This window comes from Pongo pygmaeus, chromosome X (assembly GCF_028885625.2).
Source record: "Pongo pygmaeus isolate AG05252 chromosome X, NHGRI_mPonPyg2-v2.0_pri, whole genome shotgun sequence".
Classification (NCBI taxonomy): domain Eukaryota; kingdom Metazoa; phylum Chordata; class Mammalia; order Primates; family Hominidae; genus Pongo; species Pongo pygmaeus.
In genome coordinates this window covers 105,521,679-105,542,655 of record NC_072396.2, presented here as the reverse complement: position 1 = coordinate 105,542,655, position 20,977 = coordinate 105,521,679, and the positions used below count along the sequence as shown (strand labels likewise).

The 20,977-nt window shown below is 46.1% G+C and overlaps 1 protein-coding gene across 1 annotated transcript; it reads right to left on the bottom strand.

The window, feature by feature from the left end:
• Nucleotides 1–1,917: 1,917 nt before the first annotated feature.
• On the bottom strand, nt 1,918–13,076 carry ARMCX4 (armadillo repeat containing X-linked 4). Its single transcript, XM_063660375.1, has 8 exons — nt 12,608–13,076; nt 12,058–12,127; nt 10,899–10,978; nt 10,480–10,563; nt 10,072–10,163; nt 4,152–9,727; nt 3,954–4,019; nt 1,918–3,641 (listed from the first exon to the last, which is right to left on the bottom strand). The coding sequence occupies exons 4-8, from the start codon at nt 10,551–10,553 to the stop codon at nt 2,265–2,267; spliced, it is 7,185 nt and encodes a 2,394-aa protein (XP_063516445.1). The 5' UTR covers nt 10,554–10,563; nt 10,899–10,978; nt 12,058–12,127; nt 12,608–13,076; the 3' UTR covers nt 1,918–2,264.
• Between the last annotated feature and the right edge of the window lie 7,901 nt (nt 13,077–20,977).

The window sequence follows — 20,977 nt, the reverse complement described above, 5'->3', positions numbered from 1 at the left end:
ATATGTAGACATAAATACGTGAGCCTCCATTTATACTTTTGCTCCAGGTCCCTCAAATACTATTGACCAGGCCTGCCTAATATGAATTCATCCTCTTCCTTGTTAGTAAATTATGCATAAAATTCCACTTATTATATAAATATCATAAATAGAGATGAGTAAAAACAAATGAGGCTGGGCGTGGTGGCTCACGCCTGTAATCCCAGCACTTTGGGAGGCCAAGGTGGGCAGATCACCTGAGGTCAGGAGTTCAAGACCAGTCTGGCCAACATGGTGAAACCCCGTCTCTACTAAAAATACAAAAAAAAAAAAAAGCCAGGTGTGGTGGCAGGCGCCTGTAATCCCAGCTACTCGGGAGGCTGAGGCAGGAGAATCGCTTGAACCCAGGAGATAGAGGTTGCAGTGAGCCCAGACTGCGCCATTGTACTCTAGCCTGGGCGACAGAGGGAGACTCCGTCTTAAAACAAAAAAAAAGAAAGAAAGAAAGAGAAAAAACAACAAATGAAATCACCCATCAGTCTAACACCCACAGAAAACTATTAATATTCTCAGAGTATGTAGCAAGATAATTTAGATATATACTTTTTCTTCATTAAATGTATGGCATGTGGTTTTACAGCCTATTTTTCCCACTTAAGATTATATGCTGAATTTCTAATGTAAGCACATGTAGATGTCCATCAACATTTTCAATAGCGGCATAATATTTAAATGTGTAGACATACATCAATTTGCTTAGCCGACTGCCTATCTTGAGATACTTGGGTCGTTTACAACTTTTCACCCTTCAAAACAGTTTGAAGATGCACAGCTTCCTACAAGCCAATTATGTGATTATTTCCTAAAGATACATTTCTACAAGTGGAATTACAGGGTCAAAGGGTATGCATATATTCCAATGGACCTTGTACCAGTGTATACTCCCACCAGCAGTTTGAGAGTGGTCCTCCCCCGACACCCTCACCCTCACTATGGGGTGGGAGAGAGGTAGATCTTCTATGTGTATCCCAACAACACTCTCTATGGTTCCATAAAGGCCCCACCTTAACCAACCTTATAAAGGAAATCCGATACAAGCACTAAAACTTCTTCTTTCTTCTAGTATACTTTCTTATTATTTCAAAGTTGTAACTGTTTACTTACATGGATACCAGAATTGGCAAAGAGGACATTTTTCTGTCAAATGCCCCAAGGACCCTAAAATAAAATTGGTCCTCTCTGTATGTCTCCAGAACACATCTCAGCACTTATTGGCTCAAAGGGCCTCTCACGTCCATCCTCTCCTTACCATTCCCATGGCCTCCAGTAAAATTTCACACCTTTATTATCTCACGCCTGAACTAAGTTGTGGTAGCTTCCTGTTTTTCCAATCTCCAGTCACCACTCCTATCCCCGCCCCAGGTTGGACTCCTGCTGCACATAAATCTACCATATCGTTTTCCTTTCATCTTGTCATTCCTCTGGTCACAAAAGGCCTTGATGTCTCCCAGGGGTGGATGTAGTAATATTCAGACACCCCAGTTTAGCAGTTAGGGGTGCTCCACGAACAGGACTCACCTCTACTGCCTGACTCTCTCTCCCTCTCGTCACTACCCTCCCTATACTTTGCACTCCAAGCAGGCCAGCACTTCTCTCTGCAGAAGGATTCCCATCTCCATGCCTTTTTTCCCATCACTCCTTCCATCTTGAGTGCCCTCCTGATCCTTTTGTATCCTTGAAGCCCAGCTTACCTAAGGATCCCCCTCCTTTATAAAACTTTCCTTGAGCACTGTTGCCTGCAGCAGTTTCTGCCGCCTCTAAACACTGATAGGAGGCATCTGGCCATGATTGGAAGCTCCCCGTTTTATTGCTATCTTTTTGTTTCCATATATCTTGCCTTTCCAAACAGATCATAAACTCAAGGACAAGGACAATGACTTTTTTCTGCTGCTTAAAACACACAACTTTATTGATGACATAAAAATAAAGTCTTAAATGTATAAACATAAGTCCACACAAAGGACCAAAGATTACCTTACTTATGAAGAATCCATTCAGTTTCTGCTCATGAAGCATACTAAAAATATCTCAATCCAGACAAGATAAAAATCAACACATGTATTTTTAGTACAAGCTTGAATTCATTTGGTGTTCATAAAATGGTCCAGCTATAGACCATCATAGGTAACATCAGTTTCAAAGTTATAATGCAATTTACAATGTGCATTACTTCCAGAGTGCAAAACCAAAATATTACTCAAATTTGTTTGGGAACATACAGCCAATCAGAGTTTGCTTATTAATAGCTCAACTCTCTCTTTCACCTCAGGGTCATTGCATTCTGCTGCTAAGGCTCGAAGTTTCTTGGCACATGCTTTAGGTCGTTGGAATAGGAAATAAAGGGAATTTTTACTGAATTTGTCCTGGGTAAATGCTTTTGCTCTTCTTTTAAAATGGTAATTTATATTTTCAAATAGTGAAAGAGCATTAAGAATATTCTCCTTTGTCTCTTTCTTGCTAAAAATGTTAATCAGTGATGTTGGTGCATTGGCAACGAGCAAGTCTTTTGTCATAGATGGATTTTTAGAGAAATTCAAAAGCATTCCCAAAACATGGTCTTTAGTTTCTCCACTTCCCACCGTTAACAAACGAAGAAATTCTGAAATATAATTTGTAACCATATGCTGATATTCACTGGTAATAGTCAGATGCCTTATCAACCTTAGTCCAGCCAACTGCACATTTGAGTTCAAGGGATAGGTGACGGTGTCTTCACATACTTGGTTTAAGTAAGTTTTAACCTTCCTATGGTTTTCGGCAGCCACTGAGATATTATTCAGTGCATTTAAAGCCTTCTGCCTAACACTGGGGTAGGGATTATTGAGCAAGCTTTCAATAACTGAAATTCCACCTACATTACGAACAACTTCATGAGAATAAGGATAATCAGCACTGTTATATAAAGCATTATTGGCTATTTCATGAACAGAAGGATCTTCAGTCATCTCAATCATGCAAATGAGTTTTTCAAGATCTCGTGGATCCATATTAGCTTCGTGTTTACAGCGGCAAGACCAGGGCCGAGTTTTTTCCCCAGTCCTGGTTTGCTTTCTGGACTCATCTTCAACTGGGAAGCTGGCCTCACTTTGGTGTGCAAACTTAGTTTCCGACCAGATCATGGCTCCATCCCATGACCCCATTCCTGCCCCAGGGACCATGGACGGATATATGCCTCTTGACTCAGAAGACTTTTTGGCTTTAGCCTTAGGTGCAGATTTGTCCTCACTTGTGTTTTCATTACCAGCACAGAACCAAGACCCTATATCAACTCCACCGGCAGCCTCAAACTTATCCTTGATGCTGGTGTTATCCCCAGCTCCAGACTCAAAATTGGCATCTTTCCCACTCTTAGATCTGAACGTATTACTGTTCTCACTCTCAGCCCAAAACAAAGACCTTAAACTGATCTCCTCAATATCAGGGCTGGACTCTCTACTTAGCTCATCCTCTCCCACATCCCTAGCCAAGGCCCAGGACTCTACACCAGCTTCTTCCCCAGCCCCAAGCCTAGACTCTACAGTGGTTGCATCTCCATCCCAGGACCAAACCCCAGCCCCAGCCTCAGCCCCAGCCCCAGCCCCAGCCCCAGCCCCAGCCTCAGCCTCAGCCCCAGCCTCAGCCTCAGCCCTAGCCCCAGCCTCAGCCTGAGCCTCAGCCCGAGCCTCAGCCCCAGCCCCAGCCTCAGCCTCAGCCCCAGCCCCAGCCTCAGCCCCAGCCCCAGCCCTAGCCTCAGCCTCAGCCCCAGCCTCAGCCTCAGCCCCAGCCCTAGCTCCAGCCTCAGTCCCAGTCCCAGCCCCAGCCTCAGCCTCAGCCTCAGCCCCAGCCCCAGCCCCAGCCACAGCCTCAGCCCCAGCCTCATCCCCAGCCTCAGCCCCAGCCCCAGCCCCAGCCTCAGCCCCAGCCTCAGCCTCAGCCCCAGCCTCAGCCCCAGCCCCAGCCCCAGCCTCAGCCCCAGCCCCAGCCTCAGTCCCAGCCCCAGCCTCAGTCCCAGCCCTAGCCTCAGCCCCAGCCTCAGCCTCAGCCCCAGCCCCAGCCCCAGCCTCAGCCCCAGCCTCAGCCCCAGCCTCAGCCTCAGCCCCAGCCTCATCCTCAGCCCCAGCCTCAGCCCCAGCCTCAGCCCCTACACAGGAGCCCATATAAGCCACCTCCTCAGATCTAATCCAGGAGCCACTACTAGCCTTGTTCTCAGCCTCAATCCTAGAACAAATGATGGCCTCTTCCCCAGCCCCTGATCTGGATGCAGTAGTGGCCTCATCTTTATCATCAGGCCTGGACACAATATCAGCTTTTTCCTCTGTCCAGCACCAAGACCCTATAACGGCCTCAGCCCCAGGCCCAAACCAGAATCCTTCGTTGGCCTCCACCTCAAAACTGACCTGGAACCTTCCACTGGCCTGGTCCTCAGATCTAGCCCAGGATCCTCCAGTGGCCTGGTCCTCAGATCCCATCCTAGACCCTCCAATGGCCTCATTCCCAGGCCTAGATCCAGCCCATGATTCTCCACTGGCTTGGCTCCCAGCACCAGCCCAGGAGCCTCCTCCACAAGCCTGATCCTCAAATTCAGGCTTGGAACAGTCACCAGCCTGATCCCCAGGCCCAATCCAGGACCTTCCACTGGACTGATTCCCAGTGCCAGCCCAGGACCCACCACTGGACTGGTCTGCAGGCCCCGGCCTAGCTCCCCCAAGGACCTGGCCACCAGTCACAGCCCAGGAACCTATTCCACTGGACTGATCCTCAGACCCTGGCCTGGAGCCTCCACCAGTCTGGTCCCCAGCACCAGGCCAGAACCCCCCTCCAATGGCCTGATCCTCAAATCCAGGTTTGGAACAACCACCAGTCTGATCCACAGCCCCAGCCCCAGTCCAGCAGCTTCCACTGACCTGACTCCCAGTGCTATCCCAGGACCCAGCACTGGACTGGCTCGTGGGCCCTGGCCTAGACCCTCCAACATCCTGGCCACTAGCCCCACCCCAAGACCCTCCATTCATCTGACTCCCAGGGCAAACACAGAACCATCCACTGGCCTGGTCCCCAGTGCCAGCCCAGGAATCTCCACTAGACTGGTCCCTAAGCCCCAGCCTAGAATCTCCAACAACCTGGTCCCCGGCATCAGCCCAGGACCCTCTGCCACTGACCTGATCCTCAAATATAGGCTTTGGCCCAACACTAGCTGGATGCCCAGCCCCAGTCCAGGACCCTCCATTGGCCTGGTCCACAATCCCAACTAAGAATCCTCCACTGATTTGGTCCCCAGAGTTAGCCCATGACCTTCCACTGGACTGGTCTTCAGGCCCCACCTTGGACCCTCCACCAGCCTGGCCACCAGCCCCAGCCCAAGACCCTTCTTCAGTGGTCTGATTTTCAAATCTAGGCTTGGACCCACCACCAGACTGATCAAGTGTCCCAGCCCAGGCCCCACCACTGGACTGATCTACATGGCCCAGCCTAGACCCTCCACTGGCTTGGTCTGCAGTGTCAGCCCAAGACCTTCCACTGGACTGGTCCTCAGGCCCCAACATTGACCCTCCACTAGCCTGGCCACCAGCCCCAGCCCAGGACCCTTCTCCACTGGCTTGATCCTCAAATCTAGGCTTGGACCCACCACCAGATTGATCACTAGTCCCAGCCCAGGACCCTCCACCGGCCTGATCCACAACCCCAGCCCAGTATGAAACACTACTCATATTCCCAGCCCCAGCTCCAGCCCAAGACCCTCCACTGGCTTGGTTCTCAGCCCCAGTCCAGGACCCTCCAATGGCCTCTTCCCCAACCCAGGACACCCCACTGGCCTGTCCCCCAGGCCAGGACCCATCACTGGCCTGACCCGCAGCCCAAAGCTCTCCAATGGCCTGATTCCCAGTGAGAGCCCAAGATCCCCCACTAGCCTGGTTCTCAGCCCCAGTCCAGGCTCCTCCACTGGCCTTGTCCCCAGCCCAGGTCCCCTCACTAGTCTGACCACCAGCCCAGAGCCCTCCACTGGCCTGCTCCCCAGCTCTAGCCCAAGTCCCAATACCAACCACATTCTCAGCCCTGGCCCCAGCCCAGGACTTAACACTGGTCTCATCACAAGCCACAGCCCAAGACCGAATAATCCCAGCCTTATCACTAGCCCCACTCCAGGACCCAATACTGGCTTCATTCTCATCATCAGCCCAGGACACGCTATTTTCCCAGTCTCCATCCATGGTCTGAAACCTAAATTTGATCCACCGCTCAGCAGCAATCCAATCTTCAACACCAATCCCATTCCAGTAGTAGTCATGGATGTTAGGCTGAGTCTTTCTGCAGGCTTGAGTGCCTGACCCACCCTCACTCTCAGAAGTGGGCATGGCCTCAGACTCAGGCTTTGCATAGACCTCATCTTCTGCTGTGGCTTCTGCCTCAGAACTGGGCATAGCCTTGTCCCTTGCCCCAGGCAAGGTCTCACCCTGGGAACCGGCCACAATCTGAGACTGGGCAGAGTGCCTTGTGCCTGCCCCAGTCCCTGCTTTAGGCACAGCATTGGTATTGCCCTTGACCTTATTCCTGGCACCAAGCAAGGTCTCACTCTGGGAATTAGCGACAGCTTGGGGCTGGGCAGAGCCCACTGTATCTGCCCCAGCCTCTGCCTTAGGCACAGCATTGGAATTTCCCCTGACCTTATTTTTGGCCCCAGGCAAGACCTCACCCTGAGAACTGGCCACAACCTGGACCTGGACAGAGCCCATTATGCCTGCCCCAGCCTCTGCCTTAGAAATAGCATTGGAATTGCCCTTGACTTTATTCCTGGCACCAGGCAAGGTCTCACGCTGGGAGTTGGCCACAACCTGAGGCTGGGCAGAGCCCATTGTATCTTCTCTGGCCCCTGCCTTAGACACAACATTGGAATTGCCCTTGACCTTATTCCTGGCACCAGGCAAGGTCTCACGCTGGGAGTTGGCCACAACCTGAGGCTGGGCAGAGCCCACTGTATCTTCTCTGGCCCCTGCCTTAGACACGACATTGGGATTGCCCTTGACCTTATTCTTGGCACCAGGCAAGACTTCACCCTGGGAATTGGCCACAGCCTGGGGCTGGGCAGAGCCCCTTGTATCCATCCCAGCCCCTGCCTTAGACACAGCGTTCCAATTTCCCCTGACCTTATTCTTGGCACCAGGCAAGGTCTCACAATGGCAATTAGCCACAGCCTGGGGCTGGACAGAGCCTGTTGCACCCATCCCAGTTTCTGCCTTAGACAGAGCACTAAGATTGGCCTTGACCTTATTTTTGGCACCAGGCAAGACCTCACCCTGAGAATTGGCCACAGCCTGGGGCCGGGTAGAGTCTGTTGTATATGGCCCAACACCTGAATTAGGCACAGTAGTGGGATTGCCTCTGACCTTATTCTTGGCACCAGGCAAGACCTCACCCTGGGAATTGGCCACAATCTGGGGCCGGACAGAGCCTGTTGTATCTGTCCCAGCCCCTGCCTTAGACACAGCATTGGAATTACCCTTGACCTTATTCTTAGAATCAAGCAAGGCCTCACCCTTGGAACTGGCCACAATCTGAAGCTGGGCAGTACCCATTGCACCTGCCTCAACTTCTGCCTTAGGCACAACATTGGGATTACCCTTAACTTTATTCTTGGTACCAAGCAAGGCCTCACCCTGGGAACTGACCACTGCCTCAGGCTGGGCAGAGTCTGTTGCACCTTCTCCAGCCCCCACCTTAAGCACAGCATGGGGATTGCCCTTGACTTTATTCTTGGCACCAGGCAAGGCCTCACCCTGGGGATTGGCCACAACCAGGGGCTGACCACAGGCCCTCTGGTCTGCCTTAGTCCCGGCTTTAGAAGTGGCATTAGGATTGCCCCTACCATCAACCCTGGAATCAAGCAAGGCCTCAGCTGGGGTCTTGACCCCAGTCTGAGGTTGTGTACAGGTTTTCATGTCCATCCCAGCCCCTGTCTTACACTTGGCTTTGGCTTTGCCCCTAGCCTTACCTCTAGTATTAGGTAAGGCTTCACCCTGGCTCTGGGCCATACCTTGAGCCTTCATATCCACCCCAGCTCCTTCCTTAGGCATGGTATTGACATTGCCCTTGACCTTAATTCTGCCATCAGACAAGGTATCAGCCTGAACACTGGCCACAAGCTGAGGCTGTGTACAGGACAACATGTCTGTCCCATCCCCCACCTTAGCCGTAACATTGGGATTGCCTCTGCTCTTATCCCTGGCATCAGGCAAGGCCTCAACCTGGGAATTGGCCCTCAAGTTTGCCCTGGCCCCTGCTTTAGTCATGGCATTGGGATTGCCTCTGTTCTTAACCTTGGCATCAAACATGGCCTCAGCGTGAGTACTGGCAACAGCTTGAGGCTGAGCAGCAGCTCTCATGTCAGCTCCAGTTATTGCCTTAGATATGACATTGGTATTTCCCCTACCATCAACCCTGGCACCAGACGTCACCTCAGCCTGTTTCTTGGCCACAGTCTGAGGTTGTATACAAGCTCTCACATCTGCCCCTGCCCCCACCTTACACATGGCATTGGTGTTACCCCCGGCATCAATCTTTGCCCCAGGAATGGCCTCAGTCTGGGTTTTGGCAACAATTTGAGGCTGAGCAGAAGCCCTGGTGTCTGCCCCAGACTCTGCCCTAGACATGGTTTTACAATTCCCCATGTCCTCAACCCCAGTACCAGGCATGTCATCACCCTGGATCTTGGTCACAGCCTGAGACTGTGCACAGGACTTCATGTCCACTCCAGCCACCTCCCTGGACATGCCATTGGGATTTCCCCTAGCATCAACTGTGGCACCAGGCCTGGCCTCAGACTGAGTCTTAGCCACACTCACAGTCTCTTCCAGAGCTCTTGTCTTGGTTTCATCCACAATTCCAGTCTTGTTCGTGGCCCCCATCTTGGCCACGTCCCTGGGTACTGCCAAGGTCTCACTCTGTGTAACCATTACTCTGTTAATCTCTGTCTCTTTTTCAGCCAATATATGAGTTTCAGCTTTGGTCTGGGTCATTGCTTCTCTCTTGGCCTCTGTCTTGGCAACCAGCGCCCAAGCTTTAGCCTTGGTCTGCGTCACTGCTTCTTTCTTAACTATTTTGCCAGCCTCAGCATCAGTTTGGGTCACTGCTTCTTTCATGGCCACTTCCCTGGCTTTGGCCTTGACCTCAGTCAGAGTCACTGCCTCTGTCATGACCAGTGTTCCAGCCACCACTTTGGACTCAGATTGAGTCTCTGGCTCTGCCCCAACCATTGCCTTGGCCTGAGAGTTGGCTCTCTGTATGGCTATAGCAGTGACCTTGGTCTCTACTTCAGCCCCAGGCCCACTTCTTGCTCCAGTTTCTGCTCCAATCTCAGCTTGGGGTTTAGTCTTAATCTCTGCTTCACTTATGGCCAAGGTCTGGCCCTGTACCCCAACCACAGTCTCCATCTTAACTGTGGATCCATTTCTGGCAAGAGTCTTCACACTCTGGGCTCTTCCCTTGGTAAATTTGTAAATGTAGTAGCAGGTGCCAGCCCAGATCACCAGTCCTGCAGTCACCCAGCCCACTTCCTGAATGCGGCCCATGTAATCACCCCTGCTAAAAGCACGAACAAGGTATGGTAGAGTGCACTCGGGCTGGGGTAAAGAGAGCGGTAGTTGTGGGTGTAGGCCTGTGAGGGTGCTGGTCTTCAGCCACTCAAAGGCCACTACAGCTGCCTCTGGAGGTGGACCTAGAAGTGGAGGAAGGAAATGGACTAAAATTTCTCTTCTGATTTTGTTGCATCATACAGATAGATACACAGAGGAACAGAAAAGGGTAGAACCATGTGCTTGGTGGAAGAGAGGATGATTAGCAGCCTCTCCATTCCTCTTATTTCATCCTCTCTCCACCTTCCCCAATGCCCAATAATTTTCTTCCAAGATACTTCTATACACATTTCCATACACCAAATGAACAGTGGAAAGGATGGTAGGAGGTCTGAAGATAAATGAGAGCAACCGAGAAGCCCCAGACTTTGATTTCTACTGGACCTACTCTGGTCACCTGTCTACAGGGCCCCACCCTCATACCAACCTGTAATGATCCGAGGCAGTTCCCTCCTCTCCTCTTGCTTCTCTTGGCAATACACCCTAAAGTAGATATATAAATTCATGAGATCTCTGGACCTAGAGACAGACAGACAGATGGAGGGACAGATGGGAGTAGAGAGTTTGTTCTTGATGGGACAGGCATATTATTAGCAAACTACCTTTCTACGTTTCTCAGTCCACCCCACTCCCCAAGACACTGTCACACTCTTTTCCCTGTACCAGAATTCAGGTGAGGGTATGGAGTAAATGACAGGGATGGTGGGAAAGGTGGCTGGAAAAGGAGAGACTGAGGATCCTCATCCTCCAGACTGGTCACTGGTCCTTACTGGATGCACACTGGTCTCCACTAACCCACTTTAGAGGTCTACTCAGGCAGTCCCCACACTCTTACCAGTCTATACTGATCAGGAGCAATCTCCTCTTTGTTTCTTTGCTTCCAGTGATCTTAAGCCCTGCAGCAGACATGCAGGCAGATCTATGGACAAGTAAACAAAGAGTAGGTAATGGAAACCGAGTCCCTGGTAGAACAGACAAGCAACCTGATCCCTGACCCCAATGCCTGCCTCGCCAGAGCCCAGGTTCTATATACTAATGTGTACCATCTCATGGTCCCCCCATCAAGTCTTCCCCCAGTCATACTCCAGCCCACCCTTACCCCTATATTCCTATCATTTCCTGCACTGAAATCCATAGGAGGCATGGCAGCACTGTGGCAATCCAGCACTCCACTGAGATCCTCTTAAATCTCACCCACCTCCTATGCCCACCCTCTCTTGTCATCCCCAGAGACTACCCCCGCTTCACACCAACCTCCATGCTTCTAGATTGGTCTCCTCCTCTTTCCCTTGCTTCCAATGGTAAACAGCCCTACTGCAGGCCTATGGGAAGACCTTGGAACAGATGGAGAAAAAGAAGAAAGTGGATGTTAAGTACTTGTGACACTTACCATCTAAGACATAGGTCCCTGTACCTACTTGCCTGGATTTAGAGACCCATTTGCTGGCAGAAAAAAAAAAAAAAAAAAGCCTGGGGCTTCCCCAGCACTGAAATGGGAAGGATGGAAAAGGGAGGCAGGAAAAGTAAAAGGCAACAGACAGAGGCACATTATTTTATTTTATTTTATTTTTTATTTATTTTGAGACAGGGCCCCACTCTGTCACCCAGGCTGGAATGCAGTGGCATGATCATGGCTCACCACAGTCTCGACCTCCCAGGCTCAAAAGATCCTCCCACCTCAGCCTCCCGAGTAGCAGGAACTACAGACTGTGCCACCATACCCAGCTAATTTTTAAATTATATGTAGAGACCAAGTCTCGCTATGTTGCCCAGGCTGGTCTTGAACACCTGAGCTCAAGCAATCCTCTTGCTTGGGCCTCTCAAAGTGCTGGGATTACAGGCAAGAGCCACTAGGCCCGACAAGGCAAATTATTTTAAAACCACCTGTAGGGTTCTAGGGATTTCCCCAAAAGCCCACCATTTCCTCCACCAAGATAGTCAGGTAGGTAGAGGGATCTGGAAAACTGAAGGATGGCAGGAGAGATGGGAGCCCCCAGATCCCATACTCTAGAACCACAACCTACTGCTGTCCACGTCCCTTTCAACCTATCTCTAGGAGTCTCCAGCAGAAGAGAAAAGCTGTAGGGGAAGCCTTTAGCTTCTACAAAATCACTATCCTTCCCTGCCAAAGGCCATCTAAAAAAAAAAAAAAAGTAATATTCTTTAATACAATTTATCTTTTTCTCAATATTATCTGAAATGCAAATAAAAGCATCTGTAGAAAAGTTTTCTGTCTTTATTGGTCTTCAGCATACAATTTAAAAGTCCTAAGCTTGGTAAGTAAAATGCAGTTTAGGGAAAGTCCCCAAGCTAGCCCCACCCCACATCCCAATCAGACAGCCGCACCTAAGTTCCTGTCATAGAATTCATATAGAACTCCAATGGTTTAAATAGTGCCTGTACTCACACTAACCTCCTTGATCCAGTGCAGTTTTCTCCTCTCCTTCCTTTCTCCTCGCCGCAAACAGTGCCACACCGAACTACTGTCCGACAGACAGGAGAGAGTAAAACCACTTAGTGTTGGTCTAGAGCCCAGGACATAGATCCCAATACTCGCCTTTCCGGGTTCAGGAACCTGGTTATCAAACGTCCCTCCCCACAGTCTGAGACGCCACCCTTACCAACCCCACCGTCCAGTCTCTAAGGCCCACCATTTTCTCTGCAAACGCCACCGTGGCGCATCCCTTCCACTAAATTGAGCAGGAAGCGAGCGGACATGTGTGGCCAGTGATTAGAGCGATGGGCATCTCAATCTCTGTATTTCCCTCTGGCAGAGACAATCTCCCCACAAATCAAAGCCCACGGTTCGCCTGCACAGATGTAGGCGGGGGCAAGGGGTCTAGGCAAAGGCTCCTCGAACTTGAGGCAGCATAGACCACCGCGCCCTCAAGCCCTGTAACCGCTGCCGGGGTCAGTGAGCTTCTGCCGGCCCAGCCAGGGCGCGCGGGCCCCGGGGCCCTTACCTGCTCCGCTTTTCCCGGGCCCGATGCCAGCCCGCCGAGCGCAGGGCAGCGGGGAGCTGGTAGCCAGATGCGAGTGACGACTGCACCGAAGGCTGCGTAGCTCTGCAGCTCCGGGTCACGTGAGGACCACGCGTCACCGCCGAGCTCGCCCTCCTCCCCACCACCCCCTACCACCCACCAAGGGCCGGCGGCCAGTCACCAGGAACTCCCCCCTCCTCCACTCCGCACGCACAGACATCCCCCTTCTCTGGTCTGTGCTCGGCGCCCCAGTGCGCACGCCGTTGTCACTCATCTCCGTCCTCTCCAATCTGAGGGCCCACAAGTGGCATCATCGCCTTGTGGTTGGAGTTTACCCATCTTCAGTTACAGGGGAGGGTCTGCATCCCCCTACCCACTCCCGGCCCTTGGCTGTGGCCTTTTATGTTTCTTCTTTGAGTAATCACTTCTTTCTCTCTTAGGCTATAAGACCAGCACTCCCCACCCGCCCCCTACATGACCTGCCGTCTCTAAGAACAATGCCTGCACCAAATGGGCTGTGGAAGGGGGTATCAGGAGGGAAAGCAGAAGGTGCAAGCAGAGCTTTAATTTTCTTTTTTGTGTTCCTTTTTTTTTCTTTTAATATGACCTTTTTTTCTAATTTTGTAATCAGAAAATACAGTATAGCCATTTTCATTTGACACAAAAAATATTCAGGGTGTAAAAATAACAAAAGACTCATTCTTTTGTTTACATTATTTTGTGCCACATTTTAAAATGTCTTCTAGTTACTGCAAACTATTTTACAGCTTTCAAAACTGACTAGTAATTCTTGACATTTTAAATACAAAATTGTCCTAAACAAAACCAGCACGTTTTCAATATGATCTATAAGTTAATCTTTCGAAAGACATTTCGTTTTCTAATCTTGACAATTTTACACAGGTGATTTGTAACTTTTGAAGTTCTGGCTGAACTCAGCGTCTTTTTTCAGGTGTCTAAGACCTTCAGAGAAGACTCCTAGAGGATATATTTAAGACCCAACTCCTGATGAGCCTAGTGCTTTACTAGTGACTTACAAAATTAACCTGCTTTACTAGTGACTTCCCAAATTAACCTGTTTTCCATTCAAGGGGCTTTATTTGGATTTTACATAAGCATGTAATCAGATCAGCCTTACCACACCCATGGAACGACCAACTGCTAGAGCTTGGATGGAAAGGAGGCTTAACAGGTGGAATTTTCATCCATCATAACACTTGAGATTTCGCCGGTGTCTGCCATTCATGTACTACACATTACCCTAGCAGTGGCGAGTGTTCAATATTTTCCAGTGGAGATGGTGGTGAGGGTCTGTGGATGACTGTGAATCACTGCAACACACCTGATGTCCGTGTCATTTTTTTTTCCCTCAGAAGTGGAAGGGCAATGTACAGGATCCCAAGCAATTGCCAAGAAAAAGAAGTTTTTTCATGTCCTGCCTTGTGTTACAACTTCACTGCACCTCCCATAGCCCCTCAGAATAATCCCAAAACTCAGGGACCAAATATGCAGAAGTTAGTCCCCACACATTCACCTGTCCCTACTGAGGAGTCATACTCCAAATATAGACCCTCCAGGCAGCCTCTTTCTTAGAACATTGAAATATGACACCCCAGAGGGAGGGACTCCACTGTGAGGGGCCCCTGTGTGGAGGAGGCCCTTTCAGGAGCCAAGAAAGGAAGTCCTAGTGCCTTACAATCTTGCTAATGGCTTTTCAGAACTCAATTGAAAGTGACGAACTTACTTTCTCCACCAAAGGAAAATATTGATAAATTAATTGCATAAAAATTTTAAACTTTGGTAAAGTAAAAAAAAAAAAAAAAAAAAAAACCATAAACATTGACTGTCAAAAGGCTAACTTGTAAGAATCTAAAAGCTCTTGCAGATCATTAGTAAAATGATAAACAACCCAATAGAAAAATATGCCAAAAGACATGAACAGATTTGCTCACAGAAAAGAAATACAGATTACTAATAAACATATGAAAAGATGCTCAAACAAAGAAATGCAAATCAAAGCAACTATGCCTTACCATGTTTCAAGTATGATTTTCTCAAAGTTTAGAAACTTGATAATATTGTTGACTGGTTTGTCAGGAAATGGGCACTCCTCTACTCTGTTGGAGGCAGATATTGATGCAACCTTTTTATATAGGGCAATTTGGCAAACTCTATTAAATGATAACTATAGTATTTCACAAATTCTTTGACTCAATAATTCTATTCCTTGGAATTTAGCCAACCTATATGCCTACACAGTTTCACAAAGATATATATACTAGAATTTTTTTTTTTTTTTTTTTTTTTGCAGTGCTTGTAAGGTTTAAAAAAACTGACGCGGCCGGGCGCGGTGGCTCACACCTGTAATCCCAGCACTTTGGGAGGCCGAAGCAGGTGGATCACGAGGTCAGGAGTTCAAGACCAGCCTGGCCAAAATGGTGAAACCCAGTCTCTACTAAAAATACAAAAATTAGCCGGGCACGGTGGCAGGCGCTTATAACCCCAGCTACTCAGAAGGCTGAGTCAGGAGAATCGCTTGAACCCAGGGGATGGAGGTTGCAGTGAGCCGAGATCACGCCACTGCACTCCAGTCTGGGTGACAGAGTGAGACTCTGTCAAAAAAAAAAAAAAAAAAAACCTGACGCAACATAAAATGGCTATTGATAGAGGAGAGATTAAATAACTCATGTTATATTTATACAATGTGACTGATAGAGTTAGGTCTGTGTATCCCAGTGGAAAGATAATTGGGGTGTTTTATTATTTGCTGTTTATTTTACATACAAATTCCACAAGAGTACAATTCTAGTATAAAATTCAAACCCAAGGCCAAGTGTGATGGCTCATGCCTATAATCCCAATACTTTGGGTGTCTGAGGCAAAAGCATTACTTGAGGCCAAGAGTTTGAGACCACCCTACATAGGTTTCCCGACATAGGGAAACCCTGTCTATTAAAAAAAAAAAATAGCTGGGCTTGGTGGTGCATGCCTGTGGTCCTAGCTACTTGGGAGGCTACTTGGCAAGAGGATTGTTTGAGCTCAGGAATTCAAGGTTACAGTGAACTATGATTGCACCACTGCTCTCCAGACTGGCAATGGCGTGAAACCCTGTCTTTGAAAAGAAAAGAAAATTCAAACCCAGAAAAAGCACTAGTACCACTTTCACTCCCCTATCCTCACCCAAATCACAGTTACCTCTCCATTTTAAGTTTGGTGTGTTAACCTTTTGTATATATAATATACACATACATGTCTTATTAAAATATATAAATGAGATCTTTTTTTAATATGGAGTCTTGCTCTTTCACTCAGGCTGGAGTGCAGTGGTGCGATCTTGGCTCACTGCAACCTCCACCTCTCAGGTTCAAGCAATTCTCATGCCTCAGCCTCCCTAGTAGCTGGGATTACAGGTGCGCACCACCATGCCCAGCTAATGTTTGTATTTTTAGTAGAGACTGGGTTTCACCATGTTGGCCAGGCTGGTCTCAAACTCCTGGCCTCAAGTGATTCGACCACCTGGGCCTCTCAAAGTGCTGGGATTACAGATGTGAGCCACCACACCTGGCCAGGATCATAATTAACATACTGTTTTGCAACTTGCTTTTTTTTCATTTAAAATTATGTCTCAAAGAGCTCTACATACCAGTACATTTAAAGCTGCTTCATTCTTTTTAATTGCTGCATATTATTCTTTTTAACTGCTGCATATTATGAGTTCTGGATCTGGAGCTAATAAAGTAAGGTTATAATGAACAATCTGGCACATACAGCTTTGCCAACAGGTAGAAGAATTTCTTTAGGATATTCTACTATAAATATAATTATTTGCTTAAATGTATGAGATTTTATACATTTGATGTTGCCAAAAGAAGGATGTGAGATTTTATATAGTTAATGGATATACCACCAAACTGTCCTCCAAAAAGGCTTGGCCAATTTACATCAAACATAAGACAGGATCTATTTCCCCACACCCTCATGCACACTGTGTACAAATGTTTCTCAACTTATAATGGGGTCATGTCCAAATAAACTCATAGGTTGAAAATACCATAAATCTAAAATGCATTTAATACATCCAACCTACCAAACATCATAGCCTAGCCTACCTTAAAAATGCTCGGAACACTCACATTAGCTGACAGTTCGGCAAACTCATCTAATGCAAAGCCTATTTTATAATAAAGTGTTGAATATCTCACATAATTTATTGAATACTTATTGAAAGAAAAACAGGATGGTTGTATGAGTACTTGAAGTACAGATTTTACTGAATGTGTATTGCTTTTGCACCATCAATTAAAGCAAAAAAATCATAGGTTGAATTGTCATAAATTGGGGACCGTCTGTATTAGTAATTATTGCCAATATAAGAGTCAACAAAAGATTGTCCTTTTTTTGTTTTGTTTTGAGATAGGTTCTCACTCTGTTGCCCAGGCTGGAGTGCAGTGATGTAATCACAGTTTACTGCAGCCTCGACCTTCCTGAGCTCAGGTGATCCTCCCACCTCAGCTTCCCCAGTAGCTGGGACTACAGGCGTGTGCCACCATGCCCAGCTAATTTTTGTACTTTTGGTATAGACAGGTTTTTGCCATGTTGCCCAGGTTGGTTTCGAACTCCTGAGCTCAAGCAATCCACCTGCCTCGGCCTCCCAAAATGCTGGGATCACACAGGTGTGAGCTACTGCACCTGGCCAAGATTGTCCTTTTAATTCACATTTTCCTAAATATCTATTATCTTGAGCATAATTTCACATGCTTAATATCCATTTGCATTTCTTCTCTGAGTATTAGTTAATATCCTTTGAGTATTTTCCTATTCAGCTGTATTTTTTTCACTGGTTTGTAGTTCTTTACACATTTCTGTATATTAGTTATTTTTCTATTACATAGGTTGTACATATATTTTCTCAATCTATCACTAACATCTTAATTTTATGGTATTTTTGACATTCAGAATTTTTACTTTTTTAGACAGGGTTTCGCTGTGTCGCCCAGGCTGGACTGCAGTAGCGTGATCATAGCTCACTGCAGCCTTGAACCCCTGGGCTTAAGCGATCTTCCTGCCTCAGTCTCCTTAGTAGCTAGGACTACAAATGCGTGGCACCACGCCCAGCTAATTTTTATTTTTTGTAGAGACAGGGTCTCACTATATTCCCCAGGCTGTTCTCAAACTCCTGGTCTCAAAAGATCCTCCCACCCAGACCTCCCAAAGTGCTGGGATTACAGGCATGAGCCAGGGCTATAATCCCAGCACTTTGGATTCTGGAGCCATGGCACCTAACTCCAGAATTTTTACATTATGATGTGGTCAAAACATTAACTTTTTCTTGTATAGCTTCTGGGTCGTTGCATGTGTGTGTGTGTGTGTGTGTGTGTGTGTGTCTCCAAATCCTAGCACCATTCATATAATAGTCCATTATTCCCCAATAAATTTAAAGAGCTAACTTAACCATATGTTAAATTCTCATTTATATTCAGATCTGTTTCATCAACTTTTCTGTTTCACTGATAATATATAGATATATAGTTATAAACTGCCTCAATATCACACTTTTACATGGTGTCGTTTTGTAGCAAGTTTTGGTGTCGGGGAAGACAAATCCTTCATTGCCCTGCTTTTTCCAACTATTTTTGGATATCCTTGGGCATTTCAAGTGAAGTTCCAAGTTTCATTTTTAAAAAATCTTTTGGACTTTTCATTAGGATTGCATCCAATTTATAGATTAAGCTGGGTGTGGTGGGTCATGCCTGTAATCCCAGCACTTTAGGAGGTCACGGCAGGTGGATCACTTGGGGTCAGGAGTTCAAGACCAGCCTGGCCAACATGGTAAAACCTTGTCTTTCCTAAAAATACAAAAATTAGCCAGGAGTGGTGGCCCACACCTGTAGTCCAAGCTACTCAGGAGGCTGAGGCATGAAAATCGCTTGAACCCTGGAGGTGGAAGTTGCAGTGAGCCCAGACTGTGCCACTGCACTCCAGCCTGGGCAACAGAGTAAAACTCTGTCTCAAAAAAAATAAAAATAAAAAGGAATTTATAGATCAACTTAAGGAATCATTAAAATCTTAGTAATAAAGTATTTTCACCCAGGGTCATGTAGTATTTTAAAAATTTATTCATATCCTCTTTTGTGCTCTTCAGGAAAACTGTCATTTTTCGTGTGTGTGTGTGTGTGTGTGTGTGGTTTTCTTTACAGATTTTATACATTTCTTATTAGCTGTATTCCCCAATATTTCATAGTTTTTGTTAATATTGTGAATGTGGCTTTTTGCACATTATATTCTCTCTACATTTTTTAGAAAAATGATTTCACTGTTTTTATAAAAATGATGCATGCTCATTATAAAGAAGCAATGCAATGCAATAAAGTACACAGAATAAGATAAAATATCATCTCAGATTCTAGCACTGTGAAATAACAAACTTTCAAATGACAATCAAACTTCCCAGGACATGTTATGCTCTTTAGATCTAAACATTTTATTCTTTCTTAAGAATATATATATATATGTGTGTGTATGTATATACATATATATGTACATATAGTTATTTCCTTTAATTTTTTCATTTCCCATCAATGTAATTATCTGAAGCCCTTCCTCTGTCCATAATTCAATTTTTAGCCACATGTTTCTATTTCACTCTATTTATAATTTATTCTATAATGTTGTTTTGTCCTAATGGGTTCTTTAGTTTGCAATCTTCCTTTTTACCTAATTCTGCTGTTTTCACATCTCATCTTTGCATTCTTGTTTTATTAAGTTCATATTCTTATTAAGTTTTTCTACAGCTTAAAGTACTTGGAAATTTCCTTCTGTTCTTTGTGGTATGCTTTTTTCTTGTTTAGATTCTTTGTCTTGTGCTTGCTGTATCTTATATGGCTTCTGAGGAATGGAAGAGCCTGGTTACACTGCACCACAATGCCCAGTTCTGGAATCTCCTGTTTCTTTACTCGGCTGAGATATTTTGAAGTTTACATCATTGGAATGTGCCCCTTTCTTTGGTTGCTGATGATCATCTCCACTCTTCTGCTGTTTTGTTTTTTCTGCATTTTGTTAAATATTAGGAGAGATCCGGTGAAATGGTATCTTCCCTCTATTCTAACATAGAAGCTTCTTATCCATTTTCCATTTGTGTATTGCTGGTGCAAAGCAAAGCTACAATTTCTGAATGTTGACCTTGTATCAGGCCACCCTAATGAATTTGTATTATTAGTTATAAAAGTTTGTCAGTTGATTTTCTGATTTTCTCAAAAGACATTTATATTGTCTGTAAATGACAGTTTAATATTTTTCCTTTCTGATATTTTATACTATTCATGTTATCTTTTCATCTTATTATATGTAACAAGAAGTCCAGAGTAATGTTGAATAGTAAAGGGGATAACAGACATCCTTATAGTCAGAGTCTAGCTCCTGAATATAATGGGAATGCTTTTCATGTTTCATCATTAAGTACAATATTTCTATGCATCTCCTACACAAATCCTTTGCCAAGTTAAGGAAACTTCTATTCCTAGAATGCCAGGAGTTGTTATCAGGAATGGATGTTTAATTTCAACAAAAAATTTTATAGTTCCTATTGAGATTATCATATTTTAATGATTTTAATATAGTAGATTACAATAAAAATGTTTAAATATTGGACCACCTTGGAATTCTTGCAATAAACCTCACACGGTAGTGACAATTTTTTTTAATAAACTGCTGGATTTCAATTTGCTAACATCTGGTTTTACATTTTTGTAGATGAGATCAGTTTATAGTTTTCTTTTTCTGTGTACCATCCTTTTTCAGTTTTTGGTATTATAATATAATTATACTAGCCTTATGAAATGCATAATATAATTATACTAGCCTTATGAAATGCGTTAGGAAGTTTTCTGTGTTCTGGAATTAGTTTATATAACAAGAGAATTTTTCCATTCCTTAAAGGCTTGGGGAAGAACTTTTCTAAAAATAATAGTCTGAGCATGGTAATTGTCTGTCTTTCCTTTTGTTATTTGTTTTTAAGCGTAAGTTTTTTTTTGTTTGTTTTTTTGAGATGGAGTCTCGCTCTGTCACCCAGGCTGGAGTACAGTGGCACGATTTTGGCTCACTGCAACCTCCGTTCACATGATTTTCATGCCTCGGCTACCTGAGTAGCCGGGACTACAGGTGCGTGCCACCATGTCGGGCTAATTTTTGTATTTTTAGTAGAGACGAGGTTTCACCATGTTGGCCAAGCTGGCCTCAAACTCTTGACCTCAAGTGATCCACCCGCCTCGGCCTCCCGAAGTGCTGGGATTACAGGCGTGAGCCACCATGCCCAGCCTGAAGTAAAATTTTTATCTCTTTATTGTTCTATTCAAG

Coding starts and splice junctions, on each gene's coding strand:
- ARMCX4 (XM_063660375.1), bottom strand. CDS start 10,553: ATGTCTGCTGCAGGGCTTAAGATCACTGGAAGCAAAGAAACAAAGAGG. Junction 10,164..10,479: donor CTCCTGATCAGTATAGACTG/GTAAGAGTGTGG, acceptor GTCTGTCTCTAG/GTCCAGAGATCTCATGAATT. Junction 4,020..4,151: donor GCTCCTGTGTAGGGGCTGAG/GCTGGGGCTGAG, acceptor GCTGGGACTGAG/GCTGGGGCTGGGACTGAGGC.